This window comes from Chenopodium quinoa, unplaced genomic scaffold (assembly GCF_001683475.1).
Source record: "Chenopodium quinoa cultivar QQ74 unplaced genomic scaffold, ASM168347v1, whole genome shotgun sequence".
Lineage (NCBI taxonomy): Eukaryota > Viridiplantae > Streptophyta > Magnoliopsida > Caryophyllales > Amaranthaceae > Chenopodium > Chenopodium quinoa.
In genome coordinates, this window is record NW_018742393.1 from 1,274,688 (window position 1) to 1,290,601 (window position 15,914).

Below are 15,914 nucleotides of genomic sequence, written 5' to 3' on the forward strand. Positions count from 1 at the left end.
AGAATTACTTGAAAACCTAACAATCTAAAGAGTTTAATTTAGAAGTAATCAAGCATGTCTAGTGTGAAAGAATTGACCACAAACTTTGTCAAACTCAAGAAGTTTGACGGTGTGGAATTTCGACGATGGAAGAAGAAGATGTATTTTCTTCTTACATCGTTGAAGGTTGCCTATGTTATTAGTACTCCAAGGCCTAGTGAACATGAGAAAGAATCCTTGGAAAATGTTCGGGAAATGTCAAAATGGGACAACGATGACTTTATTTGTCGGGGTCATATTTTGAATGGTATGGAAGATGATCTTTTTGATGTGTATCAAAATGTGGAGTCGGCTAAGGAGCTTTGGGAATCGTTAGAAAGCAAGTATATGGCGGAGGATGCTTCTAGCAAGAAATTCCTAGTAAGTAATTTTAATAATTTCAAGTTTGTTGATGGTCGGTCCATAATGGACCAATTTCATGAATTACAACGAATCTATGGGAACTTGAAACAACATGGTATTTCTATGGATGAATTGTTTGTTGTTTCAAGTATAATTGACAAGTTGCCTTCTAGTTGGAAAAGTGTTAAGCATGAGCTTAAACACAAAAAAGAGGACATGTCTTTGTCCGAGTTGGCCACCCATCTTCAAGTTGAAGAAGGGATAAGAGCCATGGAAAGTGCTAAGGATGAGAATCCTAGCTCATCTACCATTAATTTGGTAGAGGAAGGAAAAACTAGTGCTTCCACTAGTGGAAAGAGGAAGAATAATACCTCTTTCAAGGGAAAGTCCAAAAAGCAAGCAAACAATAACAAGTTTGCTTGTTGGGAATGCGGTAAAGTTGGACACCGCAAGAAGGACTGTTTTTCCTTTAAGAAAAGGATGGAGAAAGCCAAGGAAGGTCATGCTAGCACTAGCAAGGACCAACCCACCAAAGGTAATCCAATTCATGAGGTTGAATTTAATTCCGGTTTGGATTTAAATGCAACGGATCCTAACATTTTTATGGTTCAGGATGATGACTCATGGTGGATTGATTCGGGGGCTTCAAGGCATGTATGCAAGATGAGGCATTGGTTCAAAACCTTTCACAAGGTTGGTGATGGAGAAGATCTCTTTATGGGAAACAATTCAACCATCAAGGTCCTTGGTAGAGGACAAGTAGAACTAATGTTTAGTTCGGGGAATGCAATCATTCTTAGGGATGTGTTGTATGCTCCGGATATTAGTCGGAATCTTGTATCGGGGCCTTCCCTGAATAGTCTTGGCTATAAACTAGTGATTGAAGCTAATAGGTGTATAATTACTAGAGGAACAAATTTCATAGGTCGTTGTTATTTATGTAATGGATTATTTAAGCTTTCTTTGAAAGTCATGTATGGATTTGATGATGTTTGTTTGAATGTTGATGCAAGTGATAATCATGTTGATTTAAGTTTATTTGACTTGTGGCATTCTAGATTAGGACATGTGAATTATAATAAAATGCTTTTCATGTCCAAACAAGAATTGATTCCATGTTGTGATATTTCTCCTAATAAGTGTTCTACTTGCATGTTGAACAAGATCACTAGAACTCCATTTAAGAGAGTTGAGAGAAGTTCTAACATTTTAGAACTAATCCATAGTGACTTGTGTGATTTTCATAGTACGCCTTCTTTGGGGAACAAAAGATACATTGTCACTTTTATAGATGATTATTCTAGGTTTTGTTACGTGTATCTTTTGCATTCCAAAGATGAAGCTTTAACCAAGTTTGATATTTATAAAAGGGAAGTAGAATTGCAAGTAGATTCATTTATTAAGAGAATTAGAACTGATAAGGGAGGGGAATACTATGATCCAAGTTATTTCCAATCTTTGGGTATAATTCATGAGACTACAGCTGGTTATGCACCACAATCAAATGGTGTAGCTGAAAGGAAAAACAGAACTCTTGAAAAAATGGTTAATTCCATGTTGTCTTACTCAGGTTTGAGTGAAGGGTTCTGGGGTGAAGCTATGTTGACAGCATGTCACATTCTTAACCGGGTTCCCACAAAGGGAAAAGAATCTACTCCTTATGAACTTTGGTACAAGAGAAAGCCAAACTTGAAGTATCTCAAGGTTTGGGGTTGTAGGGCAATCGTTAGAGTGCCCGGCAACAAGAAAAGAAAGCTCGGTGAAAGGGGCTTGGATTGCATATTTATAGGGTATGCTGAGCATAGCAAAACCTATAGGTTCTATGTAATAGAACAAAATGACTATATATCTGTTCATTCAGTTATAGAGTCAAGAGATGCAATTTTTGATAAAAACCGTTTTTCATCAATGAGTAGACCGAAAGATCTACAAATTAGTGCCAATGATAGGGAGATAGTAGAGTTGAATGATCAACTTGAAACTCATGAAAGTGCATTCGATAATGAGAATGTTGAAACTCTTCAATTGAGGAGAAGTACTAGAGAAAGGAAAATTAGGAATCCTCTAGATAACTTCATAATTTATTTGGTTGAAGGATCTAGGGATGTCCTTAGTTCCACTACTCCATATTGTTTCAATGTGGATAGTGACCCAAAAACTTATAGTGAAGCAATATCTTCCCAAGATAGTGCATTTTGGAAAGAGGCTATAAATGATGAGATGGATTCCATCATGGGAAATAGCACTTGGGTCTTAGAGGATTTACCTTCCGGTTGCAAACCTCTTGGTTGCAAGTGGATTTTCACTAGGAAAAGGAGACCGGATGGCTCCATAGTGAAATTTAAAGCCAGATTGGTTATCCAAGGCTTTAGGCAAAAGCATGGTGTTGATTATTTTGACACCTATGCACCGGTTGCAAGAATAACCTCGATTAGGTTATTGATTGCAATGGCTTCGGTATATAATCTAGTGATTCATCAAATGGATGTCAAGACGGCATTCCTTTATGGAGATCTAGAGGAAGAAGTGTACATGAAACAACCCGAAGGGTTTGTTTTGGAAGGACAAGAAGAAAAGGTGTGTAAATTGGTTAAGTCATTGTATGGACTTAAACAAGCACCAAAGCAGTGGCATCGGAAATTTGATGACACGATTTTGTCCTTTGGATTCAAAGTGAATCAAGCAGATAAGTGTATATATAGTAAATTTGATGACAAAGGTCATGGTGTCATCATTTGTCTATATGTTGATGATATGCTTATCTTTGGTACAAGTCTACAACAAGTAGAATTGACCAAGGAATTCTTATCCTCATCTTTTCAGATGAAGGATTTGGGGGAGGCGGATGTCATATTGGGCATCAAGATAATTCGGGACAATGGAAGACTTATTCTAAGTCAATCTCACTATGTTGAGAAAATGATCAAACGATTTAATATGTTTGATAAGTGTCCCGTGAACACCCCCATGGAACCTAATGTTAAACTGGTTAAGAATTCAGGGAAAACGGTTTCCCAATTGGAATATTCAAGGATAATTGGATCCTTGATGTATTCCATGACTAGTACAAGACCGGATATTGCATTGGTTGTGGGAAAACTAAGTAGATTTACTAGTAACTCGGGTGCACAGCATTGGTTTGCAATAAGGAGGGTCTTAAGTACCTTAAGGGTACATTAGACTATGGTCTATCTTATAGTGGATTTCCTTCGGTTTTAGAAGGATTTTCGGATGCTAGTTGGATCACTTACAAAGAGGATGACTCTTCTGTAAGTGGTTGGGTATTTATGTTTGGAGGAGGTGCCATTTCATGGTCTTCCAAGAAACAAACTTGCATCGCTGATTCCACTATGGCAGCAGAGTTTATAGCTCTTGCATCAGCTAGTAAAGAAGCTGAGTGGTTGAGGAATCTCATGATAGAGTTGCCTTTATTGTCAAAGCCAATGCCACCGGTGGCAATCCATTGTGATTCCAATTCGACGTTGATAAAGGCTTATAGTCAAGTGTACAATGGTAAGTCTCGGCATATTTCACTAAGGCATAGCCTAGTGAAAGAGCTTATCAATGATGGGGTCATAAGTCTTGACTATGTTCCAACAAAGATGAATTTGGCGGATTGCTTTACCAAGGCAATGCCGAGACATTCCATCATATTTGCTATGAATGGAATGGGTTTATGTCCAAAAACACAAACTTGTGAAACCCAATCTAACGCTTGAAGAAACATCAAGTCTTAGATTCAATGTGGTTGAATCGCAATTTTGATGTTTGTTAGCAATGTTTAATGACCCATATTGCTATGGTACTTGTGATGTATGAGGGAGCGTCAATTAAAAGTTCTCAAAGGTTTAGAGTTGAGAAGCTCTAAATGTAAGTGTCTTGTCACAAGGGCACAATTACGTATATGAGAACCTACCTATATAAGTTCGAAGTTTAGCCGCTTCAAGAAGTCTAAAAGGACATATAGACTTCGATGAACTTATGAAAGATACGGACACATGGCTGTTTAAAAGTGTCAAGTGATGAATGATTCGATTTATCTTATGTGTGCTTCACCTTCGAATGGTTGGATATATCCGTGTGATTCAATCCATATAGAAATCATGGGATATGATCATCGTTAAGTGTGTTGTACTAGGTGTTAATTCAATCCGAAGGGACATTAACATTGATGCATAAGATGTGGCTAAATGATAGATTTGGAGAATGTATAAAGAAGACACTCTAAATGGGGGAGGATTGTTGATAATTTAGAGTGTCGGAGGAGCGCTCGCGCTCCTGAATCGCGCTCGCGCCAGCTAGGCGCGACCCGCGACAAAACCGCGCATAAACCGCGATGAGTTTCTGAAAATTCTGGAAAAGTTTGGAGGCGCGCCCGCGCCTCCGGTTGGCGCGCCCGCTCCATGGCATTGCTCGACCCGCGCATAAACCGCGCTAAAATCGCGCTAACTTTCTGGAAATTCAAAGTTTTTAGGCAAAGAAGGAGGCGCCTGCGCGAGCTGGTGACGCGCCCGCGCGGGCAGGTGGCGCGCCCGCGCGGGCAGGTGGCGCGCCCGCGCTGCTGTGGTGGCGCGCCCGCGCCTCTTCGCTCGCGCCCGCGCTTCTTGCCGTTTTGCGGTTTTATACGACGGTTGATTCTATTTTTATAGAGAATGTTTTTTCGAAAGAAAGAAGACAGAATTTTTTCTCTGTTATTCTCCCTAAGGAATTCTCCATTTTTCTCTCAAAAAACTTGCAATCTTTTGTGAGAAATCTTCTTGATTTTAGTCTTTCTTGTGAATCATTTTATCATCAATTTGTTCTTAGTGCAAAGAACAATTGGGCTGACTTTTGTATCTCAAAGAGTATTTCCGGTTCAAACCCAAGCACCATTGTGGGGGAAATTAAACTCTTTAGGAAAGTATTCATACGCCTAAGTCAGTGTATCAAGGATTGAGACTCAAGTGGTCACCGATTTCTCATGTTCATGTTGATTGTTAAAGCTTGGAGTAGAGGCAAGTACATTATCTTTCACAACTAGTGTTTTTCATTGTATTTTCTGTATTACTTTGATAAATTGGTGTTTGGTTGTAATACATTGAATTGTATTTGGATTTTTGTATAATTCATCATCAATTATACATAGTTAGGTTTTGTTCCCACAATTGTTAAAGTAGTTCTTGGTTTAGAATTACTTGAAAACCTAACACATATGCATACATATATTTCTGCCTTGTGTAATACACATCCACAAAGTCTTCTAGGTCCACCCTCTTGTCCAATATGCATGCAAACCCATGTACACATAGAATACCAGTTAACTGCCAATGGTAACATGTGCAAGTCATGTTACCTATGTCAACTAGCACTGTATCCCCATTGAGCTCAACCTCATAGGAGTCTCCTCTTGAAACCTGCGCTATGCAGTGCCTTGCAACCCTCTCAATCCTCTCAAAAAGCTTAGTCACATAGGGCATCACCTTCCCATCCATTTTGTTTGCAGCCTCCCATTTCTCATTATGCCTCTTCATCATATACCTTCTCATCCACTCCATTTGAGTGAGTATTGGCTTGTCCCTTGCATCTCTTATAACAGCATTGAATTTACAGCCCCATGCCTTACAATCTCCAAACTTCTGTGAACTTCAGTTAAGATGCCTTCACCAGTTTGCCTATGTCATTCATCATCCTCACTTCCTGCCTCTTCTTCCCTAGGCTCCCCCAATCAATCTCTAGATCACTTGCTTATGAGCTTGATGACCCAGACCCTGATGACCCGGACCCTGATTCATTCTCATCACCCAATTTAAGAGCCCTCTTTGCTTTTCTTTTCCCACTTCCCTGCCCACTACCCTTATGCAGCCTCACACAACCATCACCACCTTTTTCTATAACCTTACCCTTCCCCTTATCAACAGATCTAGAAAACCTAGGACTTCTCCTCACTTTGCTCACACCAGCTTCTGTTTCAGGTACTTTAGTCAGTCTAGGGCTCCTTCTCAAGACAAGGTCAGTAGGTTTATGCATGTGTTTTGTTTTGGGTTTGAGGTGGGGTAGAGCATTGTTGTGTTTGGGATGGCTGTGTTTGGTTTGGGTTGGATCCAAGAACAGTATGGGCAGACACATGGGCAGTCCAGTTGGATGCACTTTCATTGAGGTTGGACTGTTGTGGGATTGAGATGGGGTTATTATCTTCAACTACAGTGCTCTGGGGGTTCTTACTAGGGGTGGGGTCATCAGAAACTGTACAAAACACCTCCAAATACCCATCCTTGTGCTTGGCTTTAATAACCCTTGTACATCCTCATCAGTTTCTATCTTCCTTTTACCAGTCATCCAACTCTTACCCTTTGTACCAGAGAACATATATGTTAGGTACATCCCATCCCATGTCCCTAATCCCTTCAGTACATAAATATCTTAAATATCCCACTGTCAAGTAAGTCAGAGATACATCCGTTTTCCAATAAGTGAACCTAGCTTCATACACTTGGTACTGGACTCCCCTACGGCTCTTAAACACAAAACCCCCAAATATTCTTAACTTAATATCAACATTATCATCACCATCAGCCATTTGTTTTAATCTACAATTAAATAGCAATAAACAAACAGATCAAACACTATTTTATTCTTAACTGTAACTAAAACAATTCAATTGATTAATAAAAAAAAGCATTCTCAATATACCCCCATACCCTACCACATGACTGTGCAAGCATCTTTTTAATTAGTCAAACAACGTTGCTTAAAATATTCAAAGCTCACTAATCTAGGGTTTACTATAGATTCTCCCAAAAATACCCCAACTAGAATGAATTATTGCGAAATTACCACCATTGTTGGACCATTATAAATAGATAGGGTTTCGTACCTTCCAATACGTCGTTGTCAGGCGAATCTTCAGCTTCCAACAATGGAGATGACGCTTCCTCGCAGCTGTTTGTCTTCCCCTGCTTCGTTGTCCCAATTAAGACCTTCCACGCGCACAATTACAAGCTTCAATTTGCAGAAAAGTGGAGATAAAGAGAGATGGAGATGGTGACAGAGGAGAGAGAAAAATTTGTAACAAAAATAAAATAAAATTAATCAGCCTTCAATGGAGTTAAATTTAGGGGTTGAGAGTATTCAATGGAGAGACAAGGAAGAGTTAAGGTTGGAAGAGGATTAGATTCGAGGAGAGAGAAGAGGTTAGTTAACTACGTGGGGCCCACAAACGGCAAAATTAATGGCTTCCGTCAACTGGTACCAAATTTTAACAAATGTGATTTTAGGTGGTAGTAAAATAAAAAAAAAATATTTAAAGGGTAGCAAAAGTGAAATGATTGTCTTTTGGTGGTAGCAAAAGTCAAATTTTCCTTAATAAAATACATAATACTACCTCCGTTTTATAGAAAGTGTCTACTTGTTGTAAAGAATATGAAACGGAGGTAGTAATAAAAATCTAATAAACCTCAATTGATTTTTTTATTGTAAAATTTTTGGTCAAATTAGACAATTAAATTAAAGACAAAATAAATTCAAATTAGATCAGATCAAAATGATTCTCCGAATGTTTTATACGAATGAGATTACGATGGCTCAAATTCATTTATTTGTCAATAGGCCCATATTAAAATCTGATAGTCCAACACTTTCCAACTAAAATCTCCCCCAAAAACCCTACACGGTACACATCTTTCTTCTTTCTCTCTCTCTAAGAATTTCATCTCAAATTTCAGTTCGAAGCTCTGCAAAATGAGAAATCAATGGCGTCTTCTTCTTCGCAATCATCACTTTCTCTCTCCAACAACCATCTCCAGACCACTCTCTCACTTCCAGGTAACTTCCACTCCCAAATCTTCTCTTTCTTCTTCCTCTTTTCTCCCTCATTCCAACTATTTTGAGCACCCTTTTCTGCGTCATTTTTCATCTATTCATGAAAAATCCCCTGAATCTGTAACTTTGCTTAGTATCTTCAGTAAACCCATTAATGGTGATGAGATTAAGAACGAATTAGATGCTAATAATGTTGTTATTACTCGTGATCTGCTTGTAAATGTGCTTAGAGATCTTAATTCGGATCCCAAAACTGCAATTAAGTTATTTGATTGGGTTTTGGAGAGGGAAAATGGTAGTTTGAGCTCGAAAGCTTATAATTTCATGTTAGGGATTCTGGGTAGTAATGCGCTTGTTAAGGAACTCTGGAAAATGGTTGATTCTATGAGGAAAAGGGGTTATGGGGTTAGAAAGGGTGCGTTTGATAAGGTATTAGAGAGGTTTGAGAAAGATGGTTTGCAATCTGATGTTGAGAAATTGAAGGGATTGTATTCAAAGGACCTAACTGGGGCGTCGGCTGATACAGCGTCGGCTAGGGTTAGTAAGATTGTTAGGAGGGAAGCTTGGGATGAGAATGTTGAGAAGGAGTTGAGTGTATTAGGTGTTGAGTATACTAGTGAATTGGTTAAATTGGTGTTGGAGAAGCTTAGTGAAGAGCCTATGAAGGGTTTGATCTTTTTTAGGTGGGTGGGGGAGAGTGGTTTGTTTAAACATGATCAACAAACTTATAACGCGATGGCGGTCATATTGGGTAGACAGGAATGCTTGGATAGGTTTTGGATTGTTGTTGAGGATATGAAAAATGCAGGGTATGAGATAGAGTTGGAGACTTATGTTAAAGTCTTGGAAAGGTTTGTCAGAAAGAGAATGATGAAGGATTCGGTTAGCCTATATGAGGTTGCGATGAATGGGGCAAACAGGCCTTCTCGGCGAGACTGCATGTTTCTTTTAAAGAAAATTGCTGTTGCAAAGGTGCTTGACATGGAACTGTTTTCCAGAGTTGTTAAGGCCTTTACGGATAAGGGTTTTGCTTTGGACGATTCTATGCTGGATGCTGTGCTCAAATCATTGACCAGTGTTGGGAGGATGAGGATGTATAACAATGTCTTAGATGCTATGGTTAAAGGTGGGTATAAACCAAGTGGGGCTATGCAAAATAGAGTTGCTTTTGATCTAAGTAGTTCTAGGATGAAAGATGAAGCAAATGAGTTTATGGTGAAACTAGAGGAGTGTGGTATGACCCCTGATCACAAGACATGGGTATCTTTGATTGAAGGACACTGTATTGGTGGTGATCTTGAGAATGCAAAAGACTGTTTTGAAAAGATGGTTGAAAAAGAGGAAGCCGCTTCTGCAGGATATGCGCTTGATCTGTTGGTAAATGCTTACTGCAGCCGAGACAGAGCTGCTGAAGCTTGCAAGGTACTATCTGATATTGCTAACAAAGTGGACATAAAGCCGGGGCATACTACATACAAGACTCTAATTAGCAAGCTCTTGGTTCAGAACGGTTTCCAAGAAGCCTGTAGTCTTCTTGGTTTGATGAAGAATCATGGGTTCCCTCCATTTTTGGATCCATTTATAACTTACCTTGTGAAGAGAGGAACTGCGAATGAGGCCATGGTCTTTTTCAAGGCTATGACTGTGAACAAGTACCCATCCACCAACGTTTTCCTTAGAGTATTTGAAGCACTTTTGAAGGCTGGAAGACATAGCAAAGCTCAAAATCTGCTGGCCATGTGCCCACAATATATCAGGAACCATGCAGATGTTCTTAATCTCTTTTGTTCAATGAAGCCTGAAAAACCTGCTAAACCAGCTGCTGTGGCTACATAAGCATGGTAAGTAATTTGATTATATGTTGTGAAAAATATTTACCGGCAAATTTTTTCCAAATTTTGCAGTGTAGCTCATGTGGACTTTTTGTTGAGAATTTGAGCTGAAACAGTGACTCGTTTACAATAAATTTTATTTTCCTAGAGTTTATGTAGTTAGTCACTTGGTGCTGTATGTCTGTATATATACAATAGTCCTTTTAAGAGCATGTTTTGTAAGAGTGTGTTTTGGGTTGGAAACGGATTTAATTAAACCATTACCGTTACCAAGTGTTTGGTTAGAAGGTTTGGGCAACATTTACCATAACATTGGAGTAATTATCCACGCCGAATTTACAAGTAACAATGGGGTGTTAGTTAAATCGCGGATCTTCCCCTAATAAGCTGTATTTTTCATTGTTGCAAGTCTTGCAACAGAAGGTTCTCAGCTTGTGGAGCCACTATATATTCAAAACATGACATATTACAATATTAGGTTTGAACTTTACTACAAAATTCTCATGCTTTTCCTGCCAATATTTTAACTCAAAATTTGCATTGCTGCGCTTGTTTCATTTGTGATGCCATTGGTAACAAAATTGTGCTATTGCCTTATCGTGTTATCAGTATGGTATGTATATACATTTTGCAACTTCACTCACCATTTTCTTCTGGGGTATAACTAGTCATATATCCTCCAAATTTTGTAATGTAGTTCATCTCTTGATTCTGATTTTTTATGCTGAATTTTTGCCGTTTGGGCTCAATATACACAAGTTAAGTTGACACAGACATCCAAATAATCGCAAATTCTTAACTACACCCTTGTGCAGCTAGCTAGCTTCATATATATGAACATATAATACTTTAAAAATGAACATACGTGTTTCTTTTTCTTTCATTATATCTTAACTCTCTCTCTCTCTTCTCTTTTCTTACCTCTATTGATTTTCTCTCTCCTTTGTTTTCTACTTATTTTGAAACTTTCTCTCTCCTTTAATATCTCTATAAAAATGAGTATGTAAATACCTCACTTTCCTCCAATCATAATTCTTATTTGTCCTTCTACTTTGAGTATTCTCCAATTCGTCACCATTGTAGCATTCTCCATCGTCGTCATATTCGTCGCGATCGTGAGGTGATTTTGATTTTTTTTTTTTTTTTTTGTGGTTTTACAAATACGTAAATGTTATAAAATTGTTGAATTTTATCAGTTTTGTATTTGTGATTCTTAATCTATCATATTATAGATCGATAATTATTTTCTCTATGATGAACCAAAATAATATTTAAGGTGGATATTTAAATTTTAGAGTTAAAATAATTACAATCGAACTTGTGTATAATTTCCGTAAAAAAAAAAATGAAGACGTAGTATTTTAAGAATGAACATGTAGTACAAAATGAACTTTTAATACACTAAAATTGAACATTTAGTACAGAAAAAATGAACATATTTTAATGATTTATTTTATCTTTATTTTCGTTAATATATATAAAGAATTTGAAACTATATGAATATATGAAAATTATGTTCATATTTAATATACTAAATGTTCATAACTCTTTTTGACGTGTTTATTTTTTTAAGGTGTTCATTTTATTAGGTATGGTCTAGGTATTCAATAATTGTATGATAAATGTTCATTTGTAAAATACTAAATGTTCATATTTTTTATACGTGTTCATTTTTTATTATTAAATAATTATTTTTTTTTAACGTATTTATTTATTTATTTTTAACTTAATGTTCATTTTTAAGGTCGTTGTCTAGCAATTCTATGATTATGTGATAATCATGTTTATTTTTAATTTACAATATGATCATATTTTTTTAACGTATTCACTATTTAATACTTTATTTTTATTTTATTTATGTTCATTTTTTTTTACATGTTCGTATATTTTTTACTACATGTTCATTTTATAGATCGTGGTGCATTTATCATAGCTGTATCAGGGTGCAGCTAAGACTTATTGTCCAAATAATAGTTTTCAACTTTAAGTATAGTTTAGGCCCATGTAGTCCAGCCCATATTAAACTTAACATCTGGACTAAAGCCAGGCTCAATCTACAAGTTAATTAACACTTTAATCTTTTGCAAAGTTCACAAACTTTATTTAACCGTCGTTTGTGACTTATTGGTAAGAAAAAAAAAATCCATGTAAAATCTGGTAAGATCTGTATTATTATGTAATTTCGGAATATCATCTTCTTAAGATTCTCATAAATACAAAACATAGTACAAATATCGAATTATTACCTGATAACCTTGAATAGTACTCTTTAATTTTATAAGAACAAGGAAATACATCTTAAGACATGGTGATGAAGGGTGAATCAAAGCATGAACGAGATGGTTTTGGACACTCAATACTTAATAGGCCACCTGAGGCCCTTTTGGAAACCCAAGGAATCACCTTGTTCCCTAGGTCGATTTCGGGGCTTTCGCCTTTCGAAACCCGGTGTTAGAAACATCACCGAGTTGTAAGGACCGCATCTCAAGATCATATAATGTTGTTTTGAACCATATATAACCTTTAATCGATCACATAAAGGCCGATGATGACTTTACCCAATGAAAGGGGGCGTGCAAAACAATCATATTGACTGTTTAAAAGACAAAGTGGATGGTTTCAACCACTCAAATGGCCTCCTAGGATGTCAAGGGGTCCATAAGAGACACCTTGACCTCTTTCCTTTCCAAGTCTAGTTAAGTCCACAATTGTCTAAAATTTAATACTTAAGGCTATTATAATACATGAAATCAGACCAATTTAGGAAGCACTCGGGCTCGGTGTTGAAATTTCTTAGGATCGTAGGGATGCATTAAAGGGCCATATAATGTTGTTTGGAACCATATATAACCACTTGTCGGTTATATAAAGGCCCGTGGTGGCCTTGAGTTAATTGAGGGAGGTGTACATATAAATGGCTAAACTAATGGTCTATAGGCAAGTGAGTGATTTCAACCACCTAAATGGTCTCCTGAGGTATTGTGGAGTTCATGGAAAGAACCCCGATCACTTTTCTTTATGGGTCCTTAAAAGTCCACAATTATACAAATGAAGGCTATAATACACGAAATCGAACCAATTTAGAAAGTTTTTGGGCCCGACGTAAAAAAAGTCTCGAGATTGTAGGAGGTACATTTCTGGGTCATATTTTGTTTGGAACCATATATGACTCCACTAGTTGGTCATATAAGGTCCGTAGTGGCTTTGAGATAATGAAGGGGGCGTAAGTTGTAAATAGATAAATTGGCTTTTTAAAGGCAAAATGAATTTTAAACATTCAAATGCTCCCAGAGTGTCTTCGGGTCCAAGGGAAACACTTCGACCAGTTTTCTTTTCAGGTCCTAAAAAGTCGAAAGTAGTCCAAAACTAAAGGCTATCCACACTTTGGGGCCAACTTTATGAAATTTTAACAAAATTAAAGTGAATATTTGGGGTATCCCCTCAGAGTCTTATAAGTTGATTTGGAATCATAAGAGTCCTATCAATAGTCTATAAAGTCCCAAAAATGAGTTTAATACAATTATGTGATTCTTTTATAATCATGTTGTATTGGTAGTGAAGAGTTACAAGATGGTTATTTGTATAATCTACTTGATATCTCGGGATTCTATTAAGGTAAATTCGTATATGGAGACTTTTATCTTCATTAATGTTGTTGATTAATTTCTTAATTCATTACTTAACATAACATTCTATTATGATACAGTTGTATTAGATAACAAATTAAATCAAACGCTGCAGCCGGCTGGTGAATCATTTTACAATCCGATATTATATCTCTAATTATTAGTGTAATCATGGAATAGCATAACTATATACAATTATGTTAGTAAGCAAATGGGAAGCACGTATACAAATTATTTAGAACAATACTTTAAAAATTACGTAGCAAAATTAAAAATGATCGGACATGTGCTATATATATTTCATCAGTAGAATTCCAGTTTTCATATGTAGTATAACTAATCATCCTCCATTCCTCCTAGTTTAACTAACCATTATATACTCCTAAAGCTAGATTTTAGTGTTACACTAACTTAAAAATGGTTGTGCATAAGCCAAAGTCGCAGGGCGTAGGAATGTTGTGTGTGGTGGTGCTAATTGTGCTAACCATTAGCGTTGCCAATGCCCAGCCTTCACCAAATGCCAATGCCCAGCTTGCACCAAAGTGCCAGAAGCACATTGACGAGGCACTTGAAACTTTGAATATCGAAGAAAAAGGGTTAGAAATCGACTATTTTGGTACAAGTCAAGACCGGTTATCCCAGTTTACTGAGGCTGAGCCTTCAAAGTTAATAGACGAGTGCCTATCATTCCCTATACCAATCATTCCATACACCGAGGAGTGTGGGCGTCAATTCATCAAGGTGTTAAACACCTTGAAAGAGGCCAACCGGAAGATACAACGCGAAGGGATTAGTTCTTTAGAGGTTATAGAATCCCCCAGAAAGCAATACCAACTCCTCCGTACTAAATGCTCAACTCCCTAATCATACAAGAGCCTTCCATGACGATCATATTTCAGATATCAATTTCTTGTATTGTTTGCATTTTATGTGTGTTCAAATAATAATTACTAAGCTTTAAACTCTTTTAACAAATCAAGCTATGTTGTTTAAGTTAGAAAACATTTAATTTGGTATTTTTTGTTAGCCTAATATTGAAATATCAACTTCTTATGATATGTTCACTTTGGAGTTCGTCATTAGCCTTTAATTGCCTTTTTTTCTTTTTTTTTTTTTTTGTTTTTGTTTTTTTTTAAACTACTCATTCACAATCTTATTAACAAGATTAAGATCAGCATCTGATAGTCAGACAGCTCATACGATTACCGTTTAATTAATAATAATATCATGATATATATATATAAGAACATAAGGAATGAAATGGAAAGCACGTAAAATTATAACTATATTGAAACATAACTAAGATAATCACATGTCAAGACTCAAGAGTAAATGAAAGGATGTAAGATCTATAAAGTACAGTAATATATAAGGGGGGCACAGGTAATATACTCAGTCTCAGAGTTTCAGATTCCAAATGCACTAAAATTTGCGGCAGTTCTAATTGTGCTAACCACAAGCATTACTACTGCAGTGCTGCCCTATTCAGACATAACGTTGCATCGAGTTTGTTCACAAGGTCGTTCCATTTACAAGTTCAGTCATATTGAGGTTGTGAGCTAACCCCATGGCAGCAGCACTAACCACTAAAGCACTCGTTGAACATGTAACTGCCTACAGGGGCTTTCTGTCATACTCATAACAGACAACTACATTGGCAGAACATCATTAACAGAAGTTTTGAAACATCTAAAGAACCCACACCTCTAATATTTTCCAAGATGTTTTACGATTCCTCATTAAACAGAACATACTCAATGCTCCTTTCCTAACTTACCTCTACCCTACTTATAAAGAGGCTAACATAAGGCCATGGATATCCTCATGTTCTCATCTATCGTTTGCTTCTTGTGCTTCTTGTGCTCGACTGTTTATGATAATCTTGCCTTAAATCATCCTGATTTCTTTGTCCCTGCACAGCTGCACTCCTGCTTCCCTTGTAAAGACTGGGCACTCGCCCGCTTCCTAGTGTATTTTTATACTGTTCTACTATATCTGTAAAAAATGTGCCATTTTCTCAACTTGTACTACTATCCTCAAACTAGTTTTGAATTGTGCTAATTAATAGATGTAGGCAAATTCCCAACTAAAAAATCACAGGGACTGAACACTATGAAGTTCATGTAATAGGAGTCAAGGACATGACGCCATACTATACACTTCCTAATGATCCCAATTTCTCTCTCTACTCTTCATGCCTGAGTTTTTTATCCTTCCTACCAAGAAATTTTGCCCTTGCCAATTAGCCCTAATTGAAATGGGCAGTGGCTAAGATCAT

The 15,914-nt window shown here is 37.0% G+C and overlaps 1 protein-coding gene across 1 annotated transcript; it reads left to right on the forward strand.

Moving 5' to 3' along the window:
• The first annotated feature begins 7,968 nt into the window (after positions 1–7,968).
• On the forward strand, positions 7,969–10,294 carry LOC110703059 (pentatricopeptide repeat-containing protein At3g02490, mitochondrial-like). The gene has a single exon (XM_021880822.1). It carries the CDS (start codon positions 8,098–8,100, stop codon positions 10,012–10,014), a length of 1,917 nt encoding a protein of 638 aa, XP_021736514.1. The 5' UTR covers positions 7,969–8,097; the 3' UTR covers positions 10,015–10,294.
• The last annotated feature ends 5,620 nt before the right edge of the window (positions 10,295–15,914 follow it).

What these genes read in the sequence shown, in the direction of transcription:
- LOC110703059 (XM_021880822.1), top strand. Translation starts at nt 8,098, where the DNA reads ATGAGAAATCAATGGCGTCTTCTTCTTCGCAATCATCACTTTCTCTCT.